At 39.2% G+C, this 22,351-nt stretch overlaps 1 protein-coding gene across 5 annotated transcripts in view; it reads right to left on the bottom strand.

Annotated features, from left to right (window-relative positions):
• LOC138939514 (protein bric-a-brac 1) overlaps positions 1–22,351 on the bottom strand; it is a 378,309-nt gene that overhangs the window by 14,479 nt on the left and 341,479 nt on the right. For 4 of the 5 annotated variants that reach the window (XM_070307352.1, XM_070307353.1, XM_070307351.1 and 1 more), the window contains 2 exons: positions 14,804–14,861; positions 275–455 (listed from right to left, as the gene is read on the bottom strand). In XM_070307352.1, coding sequence (XP_070163453.1) covers positions 275–455; positions 14,804–14,861 — 239 coding nt within the window. The remainder of the gene's footprint in view (positions 1–274; positions 456–14,803; positions 14,862–22,351) is intronic. The other variant, XM_070307354.1, reaches the window with a different exon arrangement.

Raw genomic sequence — 22,351 nt, 5'->3', positions numbered from 1 at the left:
TTAAAAAGTTCCATCTAAAAAAATTCTCTAATTTTACCTGAAAAATTTTAAACAAATTTCTTGAAAAATCAGAAAATCCTCAGGAAATGTTTTTACAATCTTTGGATAGGCACTCTATATAAAAAGATTATATATGTTAAATATTACTTTAAACAATTGTTCAGTATTAGATAAAAATTGTTTCGGACAATATTTTTAGGGATATTATCTTGTCTTGATTCTTGCGCAACCCTAACATATCGCGCGGAATACATGTGACTCTTTATGAACGTACCTTGCCGCTTGGCTGAGGGAAAGCCCTTCCTTGAGGACGCTGAAGATCGCTTCCGCCATGGTCTCCGGCCGCCAGGACTTGAGGGGTCCGCGTTCCCGGAAGCGCAGATTGTGCACCAGGCTCTGGTTGGTGTTCCAGCACTTTTGCCACATGGATTGGAGCTGGTACTGGTAGCTGTCTGCTAGTTAACGCCCCCCGTGGAAAAGAGAAAACACAGAAAAGCAGCTATTAGTTGGGGCCGATCGACCAGTTCAGAGGGATACGGGCAGGGTGGGTTCAGGGTGGAATAAATATCCTCGTTATTGCATGATTCTTTTATTAATCGATCGTCTATCGCGCAGACTCTCGAAACGCGTCCGTCCTCATTCGATCGTGATCGAAACGAGGGGGCGAATCGCCGCCGTTTGCGATTCCGCAAATGTGCAATCTTAACGTCGAATCGATAAGCGTCGGTCTCGATGCACGCAGGTGCATCTAACGTTTATACCTCGAGCGTGGGCGGAGTCACCTGAAAACGGCGCTTAAGGAAGACAGGTGTGCGTGTGTGTGTGTGTGTGTGTGTGTGTGTGTGTGTGTGTTACAGGTGTGCGAGCAGGTTGCGGCGAGGTAAGTCGAAGGAATTACTACCTTTCTAGGTTGAAACGCAAATATCGATTGTATTGCCGTTGTCGTACAATCGTTAACAGAGCGTTGTAAGGTCGTCGCTTAACGAGAGACAATCGCGTCGCGCGGTGAGTATTAAACGCGCGCGTTACGTTAAATGGTACTTAACGCTACTTAACACGAACAAGTAATTATTGCGTCGCGGAGACTCTCGAGTAATGCACATGATGGTTTGTGTATATATGTACCTTAAGACGCGTTTTAAACCAGAAAGTCAGAAAGTAACGTCGTAAAATACAGTTTATGTAAATGTGACTTGCAATTAATTTTAAGACACGTGTCTTCCATACACACACACGCGCGCGCGCGCGCGCGCGTATGTGTGTGTATAATTATCCTCAGTTAATTAGAAAATTTGTGTAATATTGTGTTTAAACTAACTTTCCTTTATTACACAACGACAGCAAAGAAAAAAAAAAAGAAATCAAATCGAATAAATTCGCGCTTTATAACGCGCTGAAAATATTTCATCTCTAATATTACAATAAAAACACATATAATGCGAAAATGCTCGAGACTTAAATGACCGTAGAGTCCTATGTGCAATCTATAATTGCTTCATTTTCATATCGGCATGCTGAATCAGAGATTTTGCGATAAGGGGTATACCGTCACTTTACACACATTATTAATTTATCACATACGGCATTCCCACGCATTATAAGAGTCTTCTTGATGTAATAGAGTATTTTCTCGCAACGTTGCGCGTGGGAAAGATTTATCGACAAAGATCTTTCGATCGACTCGGATAAATATTTGTGACGTAAAAGCGGAGAGCCTTAATAAGGAGGTTATACGAAGCGAAAGAAATGTCCGGGGCGGCGACATTTATACAGTAACTTCCGCTGCCCGCTCGCGTATGGCATGTATGGCCGGCCTCAATTCGCAACGATTATTTAATAGTTAAGTTATTGACTCTAATTAAGAGCCTCCTGACCAATTTGACGATTAATACAATTCATTGGGAAACGCGCGCTCCTCCGTCTATTCCGTCTATTCTTAGATCCGCGCGTTTAGCTCTATCCTTATCACACGATTGTATTCGACAACGAAAATTCATAAATACCGAAAAAATTGTATTCTCGAAATGTATATTTTTTAAGTCCTCTTAATACATATTTTTCGCGAATAAGAATATTTCCTTCTTTATACGTGATGTTTTTTGAAATATCTTCTTAAATTAAGGGCGCATTCTCAATTTGCGACAACGTATAAATAGCAAATGTCCATTTGTAAAACCGCTTTTTTTTTTTTTTGTTATTATGTTTCCCAAATCTTAAATAATATAATGGTAAGGAAAAAAAAAACGTTCTATTTAATACATATTCTCGTGTTAAGAATATCCGATAGTCTTTAGAAAATTTCTCTCTTAAATTGGAAGAAAATTCTTTTGGCTATTATTTTCGAAGAAGGTATTACATAAAGATAAGTGAAATATTCTTAAGATGAGAGTACAATCTTTTCCCATACAGCACAGAACATTGCAGCAACATTGCAACAACATTGCAACATTGTAGCAACATTGCGGCAATATTGCAATGTTGCTGCAATATTGCTGCAATGTTCTGTGCAGTATGGGTTTTTGGCGGAATTCGGAAGAACGGATTTCGGAAATTCCGCCATCGTGCGCGCGCGCGCACATACGCACATGCGACCCCCTAATTTTACTTATTTTATTTATCTAAAAAAAAAAGGCACTAAGTACAACACATTTTTTCTCGATCGCTTTCGAGCAACCAGCGAAAGTGCGACGCGGATTATCGCGTATATTCGCATAGAATACGTAGTAGCGGCTATATATGTTTATCCCCCTCGCGACGTTTTACATTCAGCTCGCCATCTAATCTAGCTTTATCAACGGACCCGAGAATCGTCCTCCCGCTTACTCGCGAGAATTCCGTTGGATTACACTTTGTTCGGACGACGGCCACGATCTGACCAACCATCCTCCGCGTGCGGTAGCACCGGTCTTAAACGCGGCCGTTTTACGGCCGTTATCCGCAACATACCGTATCCTTACTTTCGATACTTTATTGGGGAATGTTGTGTATATATTCGCCTATTTTAATACCGCTCATTCACACTTAATTCTCTCTCCTCGCACTCTCCTCCCCCCCCCCTCTCTTTCTCTCTCTCTTGCGTTCTCAGGCGCACACCTCGACGTGTCGGGCACTTTTAGCGGACGCGCGATAACAGCGGTATAATATTACATCGTTCTCGCCGGGATTCAATTAACGCGCCGCTCGTAAATACGCGAGCTGCGAGTCCCGGATCCCCCCACTCTCCCCCCCCGGGGGGGACAACGATCGACGATAACGTGACGCGAGAAGTGCGGCGACGTCGTCGCCAAAGAGAGAGGGAGGAAGGAAGGCGGGCGTCGTCGTTTCGAGCTCGTCGAGGAAGGGGAGGGGGAACGGGGACCGGGGGAGGGGACGGAGAGGGGGGGTGGAGGGGCCCGAAGGAGTTCGCGAACGATAAAACGTAATAATCCGCGCGCGCGGGAAGGTACCTTTTGACGGGCCGTGGAATGATTTTAGCCGGCGATGATCGAGACGTTCTTCTTTTGTTTCGTTTTTTTTTTTTTTTATTTACGTTAAATTAATGATATACAATACTGGAATGTATTTCGCGCTGATCGAACGTCCCACCGGTGTCTCTTGTCTCGAAATTTGACTCACCAGCCGTCCTTATCAAGCGTCCGAGGAAGGGGAGGAGGGAGAGGTAAGGGGGCGGAGGGGAGGGAAATTAACGGCATTATGTTTTTCCGCTGGGCGATCGAGTCTCCGGCATTAATTGCCGCGTGTGTTGATCCATAATTGCGGTATATTAGTATCGCTTATTGGCAGCGATATACCCGGCGGAGCGCCACGTCGCACTCGATAATTGTCGCAAAAAAGAGTCGATCGTCTAAAAGCGTACCCCTATTAAAGCCGTCCCCGTCTGTGTTCTCCGTAATTGATGATCCCGGTTTTCTTTTCCTCTTCACGCGAAATACACCGATAGGAGTATCACGCGCTCCTGCATGCCGGGCAAAACACACACGGAGATGATCCAATATCATTCATCGTCGCCACTTGTAAGCATTGCCTTTATCCGCGTTCGCGGAACGAAATTTTTTCGCAAACGGAGAGAGCTAAACGCACGAGGAAGGTATGACTCGTTTTAGCGTAAAGTACTTGGAGCTGCGCACATTTTGCTTTGCTACTATATATGGTATATATATATATATATAAATAAATAAATATATATATATATATATATATAATATATATGTGTGGGGATAACTTTAATATATTATTGTATCTAGATGTAAATTGCAGTTTGCAGTTGGGGCAATTTGAGTTTAATTGCGAGCAGATTACTCGTGTTTATAAAACATGCAAAGTCTCGCTGTAAATAATTTTTATGAATAAATATGAGAACCCGGCCGAATGCCGTTATCAAGATCCAAGTCGCGTGCGAATGATCGAACCGATGGATGCGGCTCTTTTATATAGATCCCCCCGTTGCTTTGCTCTACTTTCTCATTAAGCTTGTCCAAACAATTTTCTTCGCGCACATATCTGTATTATTTATATCGCTATTAAATAATACAACCGGCAATGGTTATTTATAAACTTGAAATAATGAGCTCGATAATATCGTTCAACCCGATTAAATGTTATCGCGCTGTTAAATCACTTTTAAATACGTGGCATACTTTCTTCATCCGTTTGCTCTCTCTCTCTCTCTCTCTCTCTCTCATATTCATATAAATCATTTTGCTAATATTCAACTATGTGCGTTGCTTTAACAAGAAAAGGATATGTGCTTGTTTCATACATGCGATTATTCGATAATCAGATGTGGAATGTTAACGAAAATACGCACGCTTTCGTGTACAGAAGGTTCTTTCCTTCATATATACTAAGAGACAATTATCTCGCACAATTATTATCGGCAGCAAAAATCTGCAACGCTCGCAACAACATGGCAACGTTAATAACTTAAACATGTGCTTAGCTAATAATAATAAAACTCGTAGTAGAAAAATATCTAACTATACGTCTTATTATACGTGAACATCAACAACGATTTCAGCGATGATTTGGTCCCATCGATTCGAGATACATAATGGTCAGATGTATATACAAAATGAGCTAAAATACGAATACGGATTGTATATTATTCGCCCTTGAATTCGTCGATTAACAATTAATGTGGAAGACGCAGATGAATGAAAGGCACTATAATCATACATTAGATATCGTTCACGAGCATGATTTGCAAGAATGCAATAGAGCTCCCGAAATTAACGACATGTTTGAAGAGATTTTGCGACAGTGTTTTTTTTTTATGTTAATATTAATTTCTTATTAATTTTTTTTAATTAATGAAAAGAATAATGCACTGTGTGTGTGTGTGTGTGTGTGTGTGTGTGTAAATATATGTAATAATACACCGCAGTATTGTTTTTATGGATTATTGAAATTTATGTAAACGCACGATTTGGAGGTACAACGTTAACGTATATTATTTTTGAAATAATGTTATTTGTATCAATGTATTATTTCGAAAATATATTACAAATTAAGGTGCCTCCAAAAATATATTTCAACGATTCATAAAGACTTAATATTTAATATACCGTTCTCTCTATAACCCGGTTTACTTTTTAATTGAAAATATTTCCTGCACGCTTTTTCAGCGAATATATGGAGTTATTAACGAATAAACGAATTAGTTCTCTTATTGTATCAATGTGTATTAAATGAAAAATTCTATTACTTCAGAAGCGTCGGACACCGAGAGAGATGAGGGGGAGGAGGGAGGAGGGAGAAGAAGAAAAAAGATCCGAGAAACATTGTCACAAGGGAATAACCGCGCTAATCGCCGTTGATGCAATCGTTTCTGATGGATATTAAATTTAATCGAACGTAGACATTTTTTGCCCATTAAAGTCCCCCGATTTTAATCGCGTTATTATTTCGCGCGATTGCCCGCGCACGTGGCACGCAAACGCGGCGTTCGATTTTCAATTACCAGGCGAATTCTTCCCGCGATCCTGCTTGTGCAGCGATTTTCCGCGTTGAAGTCTACGGATTGCGCATCGGTTTGTCGCTTTCGCGCGCATGCTCCAGAGGAATCATACAAGTGGATAAAAAGGGAAAAAAAAAAAAAAAAAAAAAAACGACGACGAGAAAAATGGAAAAGAAAACCGACTGAGAAAAGAAGAACGAGAGCGACGTTTGCGGAAATATTTTCACTGCGCTGCTCTCTCGCGATAAGTATTATTACACGTCTCTTTAAGTCTCGATGGATTTAGAAAGAGCCCCCGCGAATCCTCCCAAAAATCGTTGAATAATCCATTTCGATAATTTTCCCGAATAAGAGGAAATCTCAGCGATATTACATTATTATTCCGTTCAATCTCTGACACTTCTGGTTTTGAAAGACAGTTTTGCTCATGAACGGGCTTTTGCTCTGTGTGTGTGTGTGTGTGTGTGTGTGTGTGTGTGTGTGTGTGTGTGTGTGTGTGTGTGTGAGAGATATGTGAACGTGATTATTCGTCTCTCGTTTAATTTTATAACTCCAATTATAAAATTATAATTTTTCTCAAACATTGAAACCGAAATCATTTATGGCTCTCAAAGGCGCTCTCTCTCTTTCGTGCTTAATTTCGGGATGATCGATATCGGAGCCTCTCCTATAGAACGCGCCGGTCGCCTTTAACGTCCGCTTATTCTTGCAATCCGAGAATGCGAGTGTGCGTCTCCTTTGTGAAAATGAATAATAGTGGCATAGCGAGTCGCGCCGCCGCGACGCGTCGCCGGGGAAGTCCGGCTTATTATATTCCCTTTGCCTTAACGTCGGCCAAATGAACTCGTTGTCGCCGGGGCATTAAATTTTCCGCATTTTTCCTCTCGCGTCCGCGAGGCAAAGCGATCCCCTTCCCCCTGCCCCATCCCCTCCCCCTGCCCCATCCCCTCCCCCCCCATCTCTCGCATTCTCGGCCGACGATTTTTATAGTCGCGACAATCGAGAGAGACATAGAGAGATCCCAGTTCGGATTACGTAAAGATTACATCAATCGAGAGCATTATAAAGTATCGTATCGAATGGAGGTAAAGAATTGAGAGAGAGAAGTAAATTCTCTTTTTTAAACTAATATAAAATTTTGCTCGTTAAGAGAATACACGTGTCATAGACCGGCGGAACCGGCGACGTTAGGAGGAGTCGGCCCCGTTCTCGTTCTCGTCGTTGAAATAGAGCGAGACTATCGAGTGCTTCTTGCAAAAGGCCCACCACCAACGGAAGCCCGATAACCCGGTGAACACGAAAGCGGGATCGCGCTTCTGCCTAAGCTGCTCGACGAAGTTCAATATCGCGTTCAGGGACTTTTTCGTTCGACGATTGTACGGACTGACGCTAATGTCGCAGCAGAACTCGAGCACGGCCGTTTCCTCGGCCGGATCGAGGCCGGCCTCCTCGAGTATCATCATCCTCTTGGACTTGCCGAGGATGTTGTCGTAAAGGGTGCCCTTCGGGATGCCGTACTTGGTCGACGCCTGGGTAAAGCGCATCTTCTGGGTCACTACCGCCTCGATCGCCTCCTGGAGATCGTGTCGCGTCCACGTGGGCGCCTTCAGCTTCAGCAGGGTCGTATAGTCAGCTAGAAAATAGTCAGCCATTTCTTTTCCCGTCTCGTCTCGACTTTCTATTTTCGACGCGAAACGCGTCGAAAACCGCGGACAAAGGCCGGCATCTAGAGAGGATGAACGGCGCGAAAATCGCGCATTGCGATATAACCTTAACAAGGTATTTTTTTCTCTCTCCCACTCTCGCTCCGTCTGTTCTCCGTTCGGGTGTCCCTGGCGCGAGCACTCGGCAAAAAGCAAGTGGAGTTTCACGTGATTGGGATTTGCAAAATATCATTAAGATATTTATGAAGGCGCGATTGAAGGGATCTGAGAATTTTTCAAAGTGGATCATAAAATTGATGAAAGAAAATAATTGAAGTCATAAATAAGAAAATAAAGATTGGAGAGGAGTTTCTCTATGACGAATTAAAAGTTTGAAGAAGACAATATCGAAGGAGGAATCGAGCGAAATATTGGTATCATGGAGAATGCAAGTAATTATTAATTAGAGAGAATATTAGGAAAATAATATTACTGCTTTATATATAAATCGAGATAACACAATATATTGATGAGAAGGAGCACGAAACCTGGGAGGTGGCAAGCTCCCTCAACTAAAAATATATAAAATGAGATGTACGAATTGCGAAACCTTTCAGATATATTATAGTTTTGAATAAATAATCAAGATAATTTACGATAAAACGAGTAGGTAGCTGAATAAAACGAGCATTGCGGGAACTCGAAGAGATTCTTTTCTATATAAATCTACAAATCCGCAGGAACTGACTTAATAAACCCAGTTTCAAAATTAAAAATTAAAAAGAACAACATTGATTTCGAATTTAATTATCATTTTATATCATCAATATTAACCGTAATTATATATATCCGACCTGCTATATAATTATACTGTAATTATCCCTTTAGCTCCCGTTCCTGCGCGACTCGCTGCGTAATTCGAAGCGAAAGGGCGAGAGAAGATGAAGGTAGGGAGGAGGGAAAAAGCGAGAACGCGTGGCACTGTGTGGTCCACAGAGCGTGTCACACCCACGTGTGTTAGCAGCAGTTAACGTCACTCATGTTGGCCGTGCGATTTATGCGTTGTCGCAGCAGCAGCGGCGGCGGCGGCGGCGCCGTCGTCCATCTCTGCTTCGCGAATTGCCCGCAATTATGTAAGAAGAAATTAACTTGGAAATTGAAAGGACGAGAAAATCAGCGAAATCGATCTTATCGCAACAAATTGAATTTTATTCCTCCTGTTCGCTGTCCGGTACTCCTATTGTCAACGAGGGGGGAAAAAAAAACTCTTGCACATTTATATATTAATTTTATGTGTCGGATGATTCTCTCCGGCAATTCTGGGATAATCCGAATGACAAGCGGTCGTCCGCACTTTATTGCGAAAGAAATCGGAGGGTCCGAAAAATTGGAAATAGCCTTCTGTTTGCATAACAATCCGATTGCATTGAAATATGAATAATCTCGTTCCGCGCGCGGATCGATTGTCCCGCGACCGTCGGAAATGATCGCCAGCGAACTAAAAAAAAAGAAAAAAGAAAAAAAAGATGCTATATGTATCGCGTGTAATGGTCTCATAGCTAAATCCGGACTGGAATAATCGCTCGACTCGAATAATATTATCATACTATGGCGTTTTGTCGCGCGTGCACATGCAACTCGTACACGTAGCATTTTCTCCCGGATTGACAAATTATCGCGTCAAGCGAACAATCGCATTTACGCAATCTCAAAAGGCACAGGTTTAATTAATTATATATCGATTCGCTCCGTCGAGAGAAATTTTCGATCGTATTTATACCGACAAATTAACCATTTTGTTCCCGTCGAAAGAGCAAAGTTTTCAATAAATCGAGAGATAAAAAAATGTCGTTTCCCCTAAAACTAAAATATTTATGTATGTATATAGGATACGTCGCCAGACGTAGAGGGATGCACTTTTTTCGTAATAAAAAGATTCGATTCTCTGAGATTGTTTCAAGTTAACGAGAATGATATATCGAATATATTAAAAATAAAGTTTTCAGTAATTATTTACATTAACGGACACCTCGCGCAATGACCTTGAGCATGACATATGTTGTCAAGGACATGATCCTGAGTAACTTTTCCTTATAACTTAATCGGCGGTCTCTTATAGTTTTTGAGATATTTAAAGTTGAAATTAAATTCGAAACGAAAATTTGCTTTGTGTAAAATTTGTTTTATATAACATAACTCGAATGAAATTTTAATTTTGTATCAGAAATAGGTTTGGGTTAGGTTATATTCTCCAAAAGCAAAGCACCCCCCTCCCCTCCGTAGGAGGGAGGGGGAGGAGGCGGTACTCACTATGTCCATGCATATACTTTACAATGCGAAGCGACGTTCAGCCCAGAATTGTTGCGTAGATAGGAAAGTGTATGCAGTGTAACGCAGTGAATTCCGCCCCCTCCTCCTCCCTACGGGGGGGGGGGCTCCACTTTCGGAAGATATAACCTAACCCAAACCTATTTCTGAAAATTTAGTTTGAGTTATACAACGTAACCCACGCTAAATTTTAGTTTTAATTCAGAAATAGGTTTGGGTTAAGTTATATCTTTCGTACGTGAAGCTCCCCCGTAGGGAGGGGGGGGGGGCGGAACCCACTGTGTCCACGCATATACTTTACAACTCGAAGCGAGATTCACCTCACGATTGTTGCGTGAATGGGAAAATGTATGCGCGAACGCAGTGGGTTCCGCCCCCCTCCCCCTCCCTCCTACGAGGGGGCACCACTTTCGGAAGATATAACCTAACCCAAACTTATTTTCGAAAATTTGATTTGAGTTATACAACGTAACCCACATCAAATTTTAGTTTTAAATCAGAAATAGGTTTGGGTTAAGTTATATTTTTCGTACGTGGAACCCCCCGTAGGGGGGGGGCGGAATCCACTGTGTCCACGCATATACTTTACAACGCGAAGCGAGATTCACCTCACGATTGTTGCGTGAATGGGAAAGTGTATGCGCGAACGCAGTGGGTTCCGCCCCCCTCCCCCTCCTCCCTACGAGGGGGCTCCACTTTCGGAAGATATAACCTAACCCAAACTTATTTTCGAAAATTTGATTCGAGTTATACAATATCTTGATGCGGATGGATCTCACTTCTTGCGTGGAAATTACAAACTCATGTAAAAATTACGTTTTATTTCTCCAAACTTTATTTGTTAATAACTTTTTAATAAACAATGACCGCCGATTAAGTTATAAGAAAAAGTTACTCAGGATTATGTCCTTGACCACATATGTCAAGGTCAAGGTCATCGGCGAGATGTCCGTTAATGTAAATAATTACCAAATTTTCTTCAATCAAATAAATACTTTCTGTTAATATTGATTTTTTTTTTTACTTAAATAAATATGTTAATATTTATTTCCAAGAATGTTTTGTTGTATTAAATTATTATTTGTGATAAAAATTATAATTGTTACAATCAATATTTAAAAATTTTAATATAAAAAAATATTTATCTGAAGATAAACAATTATTTATTAAAATAAAGAAAACCTGTGTTTTTCAAACAAGCCAAAAATAAAAAAAATATTTTCTCAAAGATAATACTTTAGTATTATAATAAGGATAAAAAAAATTAATTCTTTCTTTATTTGCAAAAATAAAAGCATATTTTACTTTTATTTTATATTTTACTAATTCAAATATATTTTCTGCTTGATTGAAATAATTAATTTGCAAGTATTTAAATAAATAATAATTTTTTTATCCAAACAATCTTATTTGGATTTTTATTCGGTGCATATTTTCTTAATTTCTTTCTTAAGATTCTGAAACACTAATTTTTTAGGCAAGCGTGGAGAGTAAGATTAGCGATTCGATGTACGTTACACGTTTCGAGAAACGCTCACGCGGACGAGAAAAGCGCCGGGTTAAATAAGCGCGATCGTTAAGAGAAGCAAACAGCCGGCAACGGCCGCGTCTCATGGGAAGTTAAGGAGTAATCGAAGAAAATGATTTAAGCGAGTCGGGAGGAGGGAATACGCGCCCACGCACGCATTTAGCATACGCGTGAACGCACATATATGCACGCGCGCGCACGCACGCACGCACGCAATGGCACACCGGGGGGGATCAATCAATTAGAGACGCCTTTACGCGCGTTTATGCTCCCGGTCGAGCGGCGAATCAGGGATCGAACTCGAATATGGGGAATACGGCTGAGAAAATTGCCTGACGCACCTTCGCATCGTAGTAAAAAAACGCTTTGGTAACAATGTAAATTCTGTCACGTTACGAGATACGCTCGTCGAGAATAAAAATTATAATTTTCATTACATACAAATAATAATTTATTAGATATAACAAAACATTCTTGGAAACAAAGTATATATTTATTTAAGGGGAAAAAAAAGGATTAATATTAACAAAATATAAAAAAAGGACACATTTTTGCCTACTTTCGAAATTAATTTTCACGAAATTTGATAATGTGTATTTATGTGTAAATTATATTTTTATCTTCAATTTGTGTAAATATTCACGATCGAGATCTCGTTCAAAATGTATAGAGTTTGCAATAATATTTAAATTCTAAACATTTTTCCATGTTTTTCAAATGTATATAGACGCCTATTTAGAAAAGCGTAGAAATGTATTATAATAAATACAAAAAAATTTTTTTTTATTAAAAAAAATTTTTTTTGGGATACTCGCAAAGGAATTAATTATTTCAATCAAGCAGCAAATATATATTCGAATAAGTAAAATATAAAATAAAAGCAAAATATGCTTTTATTTGCAAATGAAAAAAAAATTCGGTTTTTTTATTCTTATTATTATTTTAATTTTTGGCAACTTGTTTCAAAAACACAGGTTTCTTTAATTTTAATAAATAATTTTTTATCTTCAAATAAATATTTTTTTGTATCAAAATTTTAAATAATCGATTTAAAAAATTTATAATTTGTATTACATGCAAATAATTTATTTAATATTTTTGGAAACAAGGTATATATTTATTTAAGTAAAAAAAAAAAAAAAAAAAAAAAAAAAAAAAAAAAAAAAAAACCTGGCAAAATATATTTATTTGATGAAAAAAAAAATTTTATTTTTAGTAGAAATGTTTATTATCGTTATTTTTAAATTCGAGACAATATTTGTCACACTTGTAAATCACAAATTAATATGATGCGCTAGTAAAGTATCGAAGGATCTTTTCTCAAGCGCCGTGTGCACGGAGACCTTTCGTGAAATAGAGAATTACATGCAGGGTGCGGAGCCTGGAGTCGTAAGAGTTACACAGCGGAGTCTCGCACTGGGCATTGCAAATCGCGGGCGTGTTATCGCCGCTATTAACCGGCGTCGGCCGCTCGACCGTCTTATCTAAATTGCTTTCTATATTAAAGCAAAACGCATTCCTGCCCTTTATTATTGTCGGGGTAATGACGCGGTCCACGCTCTCGCTCGCTCCCCCCATATCGTTTATTGCTGTTCGACCACCATCTTCGACTCTCACATCTCGACCTCTCCCCGTGCTCGATCCGTATTGCCACCTCCCGTGTTATCGTCGACGACGTCGTTCACGACGACAGCCATGTTCCGGAACCTTATCGTCCCGTGTAACACTAAGCGGCCATGAGATATCCATCTCCGAACAGCGGATGTTTTACCTCCAAAGGACTAGAAAAATCAACGGAGTCCGCGTTTCTAGAACGAGAAACTCCCCGTCACGTTCTCCCCAAGTCGGGATTCAACGACGGGGGCCGAACGTGACCGTGAACTTGGTGGCTGACGACGGAGGCCCTCGAGGGATGTTTGAGGGAAGAGAATCACTTCCCTCTCGAAACTCGGAGAGGACGATCGGTCCTTCCGTCGCTACTTTATTGCGGAAACTGATCGTTGAGCTTTGCGCCGACAGATATAACGGCGGCATGATGCGACAGATATTATAGGAGAGAAATGTAATTTTTAAATATGTCACGAAACAGGCTATACAGGATGTCCTCGACCGATTGTACTTTCCCTCTGTCGATAAACATCGTGTAAGAGTAACTTTATAAAGTTAAATTTGAAAAAAATATATGCTGAAAATATCAGAAATGATTAAACACTATATATGTATATTGCGTATACATCTTAAATAAGGGTCTTTCTAATTTGCTTAAAATACTCGACTTTTCTTCTTAAATCTCTAAACTGACATTTATATAAATATATATCAGATACTATTAGTGTTTTGCGTAGATAATATTGAAATCATCTAGATAAAGATAAGATAAAGATAAGATCTAGATAAAGATAAGATAAAGATAAGATCTAGATAAAGATAAGATAAAGATAAGATCTAAATAAAGATAAGATAAAACAAAATTTTATCTTAGATAAGATAAAGATAATTTATTTCAAGTTTATCTAGATAATAGATGAAATTATAAAACTTTTTATCTAAATGATATTAAAAGATAACATCGGTTTAATAATTCAGGAAAAAATTGTAACGAGTAAAATAATATATTACCTATATATCACTTTTCATTGAAAGAATCACACTCGGCAATGAAAATAAAAAAATACTATGTATACAAGGCAGTATGACACAACATACTTTAAATCTATTCTTTATAATTTCACAGTGTGATTGTGAATACAATGCTTAGTGATTCCTTAATATGATTGGATCTTACCTTCGAGTCTCCGTTGGATCTAAATGTAAGAACCAAACATATTAAAGAATCATAAAGAACTTACTAAGGGCAGAGTTCTGCTGAACGCAGGCCATTATCTTAGATAATTTAAGGAAGATGATGCATTTCTCCATCTAAGATCTAAGATAAAGATGTAGATAATTACATCCTATTTATTATCTAGATAAAGATGAGATAATTCAATCGTTTCATCTAAATGATTATCTAGATAATTTCATCTAGATAACAGCAAACACCGCATATTACACATTTTCTTCAACTAATTTTATAGAATTCTCTTTAAATCTTTTCTTCTCTTTATGATTTGACATGTACACATATACGTATATATATTTTCTTTTATTAAACAAAGTGCCATTAGCTCGGGGACACCCTGCGCATTGAAATTTGAAATAGGCGAGCAGACGTTGCACGCATGTGTATGTGCGTTGTCTAACGTGGAGGTTTCCACGTTTACGTCCGGCCGTGTCGAGAGGGACGATTATCTCCTGAAACGTATCGAAACGAGACTAAGAGGAGAAAAAGGAAAACACAAGACTCACCTGCTATACTGGAGGTGGAGGCGCCGAGCCAAGCGTGGGACGACTCCAACAACTTGGCCTGAAACAGAAAAGTTCGATCGGTCAGACGTCAGCGTGCTAAAGCGGCGATTAGCGGCGATTTAACGACCGGTTGGGAAAACGACTTAATCCCTTATCCGGACAATCCCTTTTTCTAACCGAAAGCAAAACGAGTTCCGCTGCGGGATAATTATTTAAATCGGAAATCGCCCGTATGGAAGGAAGAGTTGAAGTATTTTAATCCTTGCCTAGTACCGCGTTCGGCGTCGCGAAATATAATTAGTATTTAATTTTTAATTATAAGTTGTATAACAAGGAATATTTAAATCCCTACTTAAAATCTAAATCGTCGCGTTCTAAGAAACACTTTAATCATCGAATCGCGTTCGGCTTGATTAACTGTACTTTCGTGTGTCGGATAATAAGATGGAATTATGTATAAAAAAATTTTAAAGATGTAAAAAAATTTGCTAAAAATTCACACACATTTTTGTCTGAATCTTCAGATCTGGAGGATGTCTCTGAAAGGAATTTCAGACAATCTGACTTAATCGTTGGAGTTCTTCTGAAAGTTCAGAAAAGCGTGTCTGTGAAAATTCAGACAGAATGCTGGTCTGAGAATTCAGACAGTGTGGCGAAGGAGCTGCGGACATTTTGTTTGATGTTTCAATTTTTAGTTTCCCCATTACAGATAACATACACAAAACTCTGTTGAAAGTGAATTCATTGGATATAGGCAAGATAAAAAGTATAGCGCTTTTAATCGAGATAGCGCGACTGCGACTCGAAATCTTTTCTTTTTTTTTTTCACAGCTCAACATCGCGCAACTTGCCGAAAATTTGCCGAGTGAAGATTCGTACAAACCGGAAACGCGCGGGTAATCGGGGCTGTTCACCTCAGCCGACAACTTTGCTAATATGCGGGGCTTTTCGAAAAGGGTTTCGCGAGACGCCGGGCACCGAAAGCGCAAGACACACGCAAAGTTGGCTCATTTGAAAAGTTTCGCCCCCTCCCCCTCCCCCTCTCTCACCCTTTGTTCCCGTCCCTCTTCCTCCGGACCTCCGCTTTCGGATTTCGCGATTTTCGCAATATCGGGGAAAGCAGGAGCACGCGCCGCTATACTTCTCGTGTACGCTACACTTCCGGCCGCACTCTCTTTCTCTCTCTCTCTCTTGCCTGACTTTTCAAATTAATTTTTAAGGGTCGCTCGATGCATCCAGATCGCCGCTTAAATCCTTCCGCTCCATTTCTTTCACTCTCTCTCTCTCTCTCTCTCTTCTTCTCACGAGCTGGAAAAAATTTTGTTGATCCACGAAGTTCTGTTTAGTTTGACAGACGCTCGTATGGAAAGTGTTCTCGCTCTACGCTCTATCCAATCCAATCATTTAAAGTATATTCTTTATTTAGACGCTGAACTCTCTCTCAATATTATTATACTATTAGAAAATTCAATTTATCGATAAATTTAAATTATTTGAATTACTTAAATTACTCATTAGTTCATTAATCCACCCCACATGTGTGAATATTCGAGTAGATATGAACGACTTAAGCAACGTCAATAGTTTTCAAACGTCACTCTTTTCAAAAGTAAAGAAGATACTTCCGTATCATTCGCGTATTGTATTTGCAGAATATTGAAGTTCTTCGATGTTAAATATAAAAAAGATCGACTGAAATTTCAAGCATAGCGTCTAGAACTTTTTTCCAAATTATATTACTTGTCCGAATTTTCAGACGCACGCTTCGATTTTTCGGACATACTCCTCTGAATTTTCACAAAAATGACTCTGAGATGATTAAGACAGATTATCTGAGATTCCTTTCAGACAGCCAGATCTGAAAAATCAGACAAAAGTGTGCCTGAATTTTCAGAAAATTCAGGCACATTTTTGCCTCTTCACCCCTCTTAACGATCATCACGGTTCATTCGCGCGGAAGTAAAGGGATGGGAGGGAGGGAGGGAGGGAGGGAGGGAAGGGTTCTCCACGAGACGGAGACGAAAGGCGGCGGTGGTGCAGGCGAAATAACGTCACCGTCGTCGTGACACGAGGGGGGAGATGGCACGGGAGCGTTGGCAATTTCGCGAAATAGCCCCCGCGTCAATACACGCGCCGCACACGCATCTCTCGGCTAAACCGCACAAAGAATTATTGAGCAGCCCGCTTGCTGTTCCCGACGAGCCGTGGAGGAGGAGGACGAGGACGAGGAGGACAGCATAAGTGAGACCAAGAGGAAGAGACAGCAAAAAAAAAAAAAAAAAGAGAGAGAGAGAGAGACCGAGTCTCTCTCTCTCTCTCTCTCTCCCTGCAGTTGTAACTTGGACGCGCACAAGTAGTATATCGCGGCGCGTGCATTTTTCATTGTCTCGCGTCTCTACCCCCATCCCCCCTCCCGGCCCCCATCCCTCCCGCGCCCCCGCCCTCTGCGGTGCAAGCTCGTGGAACACGAGCTCGTGCGGAGTGCATACGCGACATGCCGGTTGACGTGTGCATTGACGAGAAAATTGCGAACGTCCCTATATGTATATATCGCGGTCGCCCACTCCTAGCTCTGTGCGCTCTCTCTCTCTTTCTCTCTCTCTCCTTTTCTTTTTCCCCGCATTTTTTCCCATCCTTCTCTCCTTTTTTCAGGCCGTCCCGTCGTTCTTACGTTATTGCGCTCGGAATGCAATGCCAGTTCGACCGCTTTTCTCGCGGATAATCCCGTTCGACGAACGCCGACGACGAGAATATACGAGAGACGGCTCGATTGAAGATTTTCGTAATGAAGGAATTGCATATTACACGCGCATACGGGCGAGTATAATAATAGGAGCGTATGCGAATAAAAATTACAATATGTGTTCTTCTTTATCTTTCCTTCTTCGTGTATCCCATGAATTAACATCATAACGTAAATGGGACAAAGATGGACAAAAGCGTTTTCGAAATCATTCAAATTATATGAACATATTCTTCGTATCATCACAGCTTTAGAGAGGAAATAATGAGGTGGTCCCGTTTCATGTAAATCGTTCAACGAAACATCACAGTGCGACACCCCACTCGCGGTCTATTAATCTCGTGACCGTTAGAAATTTTGAAATAAATTTATCTATTAAATTAATCTGTTTCAAGATATTCGAACTCAACTGATTAAACGAATGCAAAGTAGTAATTAGTTCAACCACATCCATTGAAATTGATTATTGAGCCAGTAAACGAATTTAATTTAATTTCCATAGCATCTTTTGTTCGAAGGAAAATTCGCACTATCTTTCAAAATTACCAAAAAAAAAGAAAGAAAGTTTCTTACTCAAAAATACCAGTTTTGTTTCTTCCCCTATTAAAAAAAAAAAAAAACTCGTTTTTTTTTTTTTTTCATCTCTAATCATACTTGTTTTCGACATCGCGCTTAAGAACTTCAAAAAGCGGGCGTGAAATCATCACTTGTACGGAAAGGAGAGCGGGAAAGGAACGGCGGCGTCTCGGAGTCGTGGACGGAGAGACGGTGTCATTCTCAATAGCAGCGGCAACAGCAACAGCAACCTGCATCTCAATTCGTTTCGACGTGCGACAGCAACACACGCCCACGTATAGTCCGTTGAGTTTCCGTATGATGTATGCCGCTAATGGAAATGAGGCCTCTCGTTCTCTCTCTCATTTCCCCTTCATCTCCACCGTCCCTTCTCTCTCTCTCTCTCTCTCTCTCCCTCTCTTTCTCTGATCCTGACGCGAAGCGCGTATCCCCGTCTTCGTCATCTTCCCCTTCATCTTTCAGCCGGCCGGCCGACGAGAAGACACACTCGAGATCGCTCTGGTCATGGCAGGAGGAGAGAGGGGAGAGATTCGTGAATTAAATATCGCGCCGCGAGCCCGTGCGCGATTTTATCCCGCTTGCGAATCTCTCTCTCTCTCTCTCTCGCGCTCTTCTTCTGTCGCCTTCTTGCCTCTCTTCAGCGTCGCATGCGCCCCCTATTAACCGCTTTCAAATTACCGGGCTGACCGCCTTGAATTTTTCACGACCGCCGCCGCCGCCGCCACCGTCGCGGTGTCCCGGCTTGTTCCTCTCCACAATTGAGATACGGCTCGGCAATTCCGGAAGCTACGAACTCGACTAACGACGGGTTTCCAAAAACGACGCGCGAACAGCGAATACTGATACGTCCACTATTAATGTTGCAAGTAAATTTTATCGCTGTAAGAGTAAACGTGTCCTGTTTTTTTTTCTATTTTCATAATTTCCTCATTTCCCATACAGCACTGAAGCTTGCAACAACATTGCTGCAACATTGTAATATTGCATATTGCAGTTTAATGTTGCAGAAATATTGCAAAGACATTATTGTACAATATAACTTTAGCAATGTTACAGCAACATTCTGAAAATATTACAAAAAAAGTATTCAATAATCGCTAGTTCATTCGTTTACCATTATGCGGCGCTATCTATTCCGCATTTAATTTTTAGTTATGATGATTATATAAAGTTTACGAAGAGCGGCTAGTAAGATTAAAAATATATAATAACTATTTTTGTTAATTTAAGTCGTATGATATTACCCCAATACAGGGGCTCAGACATTGGACTAAGAATTCTTTTAATAGTTTCCATTCTTATATAAAATCAAAAATTTGATAATAATTTTCTAATATGCAAGATACTTCAGATTTTAATAAATAAATTTTAAGATTATATAAAGACAAGAGAGATGTGAAAAAACTCGTTGTATGCGTAAATTCACCACAATCTTTTTGCATCCGGATATCTGAATATTTCGGATACAAAGAAATTGTGAATTTACACAATTGCAAATTGAGTTTTTTTCTTATTTCTCTTAGATATTCTCTGTCACTGAAGTAAGTCGAATGTGTACTGAAAAATTTACATTTTATAATTTCGTTATTATTATAATACAGAAAATCTATATACACGCTAGATCCTGACTCTTATAGGACTAATTTCTTATTATTTTTTTCATATGTTAAGGATATTATGTCGATAAATATACATAAAGCATTATTGTATATATATTATATTGTTATGTTGTTGCAATATTATATTGCAATATTTCTGTAGGCGGACATTTTACTGTTGCTGCAATATCATAACAACGTTGCAGCAACATTTCGCAATGTTTCTGCAATATTGCAATCTTGCAGAAAAATGTTGCTGCAATGTTATTGCAATCTTGCGGTGCTGTATGGGTTTTGATTCTTCATCAGAAGATGAACTACACTTCATCTTGAGAACTTTACTCTCATCCCTCAATTTATTTATATAATTATTGCTTAATTTGTAGAAAATCTATTCTTCTATCAATCTATTAATCACAGATTTATATTAAATAATTTATTTATAATTGTCAAGAGTTTCGTGGAACTTACATATTTTCACAGAAGTCTGTAAGAGCGAGTTTTCAAGAAACCTACATATATTAGATTCTTTACCAGTTGATGGTAACAAGGACGAATAATCGTCGCTAAGAAATTGTAGAAGAAGAAGAAGTAAAGGCGCAAAATATATTTTGCAAATATATTTTGTATATAATATAAAGGTTAATTGTTAAATTTGACAAGGAAAAAACATTGCCAGTGAAATAAAAATCATCAAACCTATTAACAGAACTCTAATAAATATTTGTGTAAAATTTGATTTAGATCCCCACTTACTTTACCTACTATAAAAGTTATTTACTAAAAATTGTAAGCAAAAAATACTTAAAATAATCCAAAATCTTCCTGTAAATTACTCATTTTTTTTCTTGTCTCTTGCAGTTGATTTCAAGGAATATTCACGATCAAAAGTTTTTGTTATAAATAAGGAAAAATATTAATCACAACTATTTTCATTTACCTTAAAAACCATATTATTTTTGTGATACTTTAATTCTTTTTTTAATCTATATCTATCCATTTGATTTTTCAAACAATATAAAAGTAAGAAATATCGTATGTTTTTTTTTAAATTTTGACAACTTGTTGCTAATATTGTACAGACAAAACATCCAGCAATTAATAGCAACATTCGCGAGAATCGTAAGCGCGAATTCGCTCGATGATTCTCGGAACTGGCCGCGGCATCAGACGATGACCTCCCGACACCTTGGCATCCAGAATAAAGTATTCAGGCTCTTGGGATATCGTCGCGCCGCGAGGAAAACTTGGGCTATTTTCTAGCGAGACGAGTTACCGGAAAGTTTCGGCCGCGCCGAACAAAAGTTCGCTCTTCGGACTCGGAAAGAGATTCGCTTCCTTCCCATTCGAGAGCCCGCGAACAACATCGTGTCACCTCGCTTCGTCTAGGTATCAAAGTAAAATACGCGGTATACATGGGAAAATTACACGTTACATCCAAGTTTCACGTGCGAGGCGAGATGATAAAAGCGCGAAAACTCGATTCGAAAGAGAAGACTTCGGAAAGAGTGCAAAAAAAAAAAGAAAGGTTTATTATCCGCCTATTGTAATTTTACACGGTTACCTTTAATTTTTTCCACATTTCGGTACATTTCAGTTGAAATCACGAAAATCATATACATTTTAATTGCCCCATCCAAGTATCTTTTTTTCCAATGACTTTCACAAAAAAATTTGTCGTACAAAAATTTTGTGACTTCGAGAAGCATGTGAGATGGTGCCATTGCTTTGATCTTGGATGAACGTCGTAAGGTTATTTCATGGTCACCTTAATTCTTTTAAATGAAAGTTACCATAATTTGTTTACATAAATCGATTCCTCGCAATATTCCGGCATAAATAGTTATAAGGGTAATAAAGTGAAAAATTTAATAGTTGACGAGATATTTTATACTTTAATGTGACATAATTTTACATAAACTCTCTACAAAATATCTCGTAAAATATTTATTTTTCGATTATCCTATCTCAATACTTTTATGCACAGGATAATGAGAGGAATCAATCGGTGTAAGAAAAACACGGTTGTTTTGAAAAAAAAATATATATATATAAATTTGCAACGAATAGCTACATATTTTTTTTTTAACATGCAACATGATAAAAATGCGACGGTTAATTATGTATGTATGTATGTATGTCTTTATTGACTCCCAATGGGGTTGCAATTTTATACTCTTACACTTCACAAATTTCCAACTATATTTCATTTTCTTACATTTCCGCTCTTACAACTAACGCTTCTACACCTAACCTTAACGCTTTACACAACGCTTTACTACACCGCTTTCCTTTTCCCTCTCTCTTGCTCTTCCCTTTTGCTCCTCACGCTCCCTTTCCTCCTTCATCCTTATTCCTAGCCCTCTTTTTGTCTCCTTCCTATTCTTCTCTTTTTTTTATCCTTCTTTCCTTCTCTATCATTCCTCCTTCTCTTCTATAAAGAGGTATATGGTGGGATGAGATCCGAGCGGAATCGAACCTGGGACGTGGCACTTGTCAGCCCGCGACTCAACGCTCTAAGCCACTCATCGCCCCCAGCGACGGTTAATTAATTTCGTATATAATTTTCTATGTAACTTTGTATATAATCGCTAAAAAGTCGACGTATAGAGAACATTACTACATTATTAC

The sequence above is a fragment of the Polyergus mexicanus genome, unplaced genomic scaffold (genome assembly GCF_030449975.1).
Source record: "Polyergus mexicanus isolate NDT 795.1 unplaced genomic scaffold, iyPolMexi1.0 SCAF_14, whole genome shotgun sequence".
Taxonomy (NCBI): Eukaryota; Metazoa; Arthropoda; class Insecta; order Hymenoptera; family Formicidae; genus Polyergus; species Polyergus mexicanus.
The sequence above is the reverse complement of the archived record's forward strand: the minus strand, read 5'-3'. Positions and strand labels throughout refer to the sequence as shown.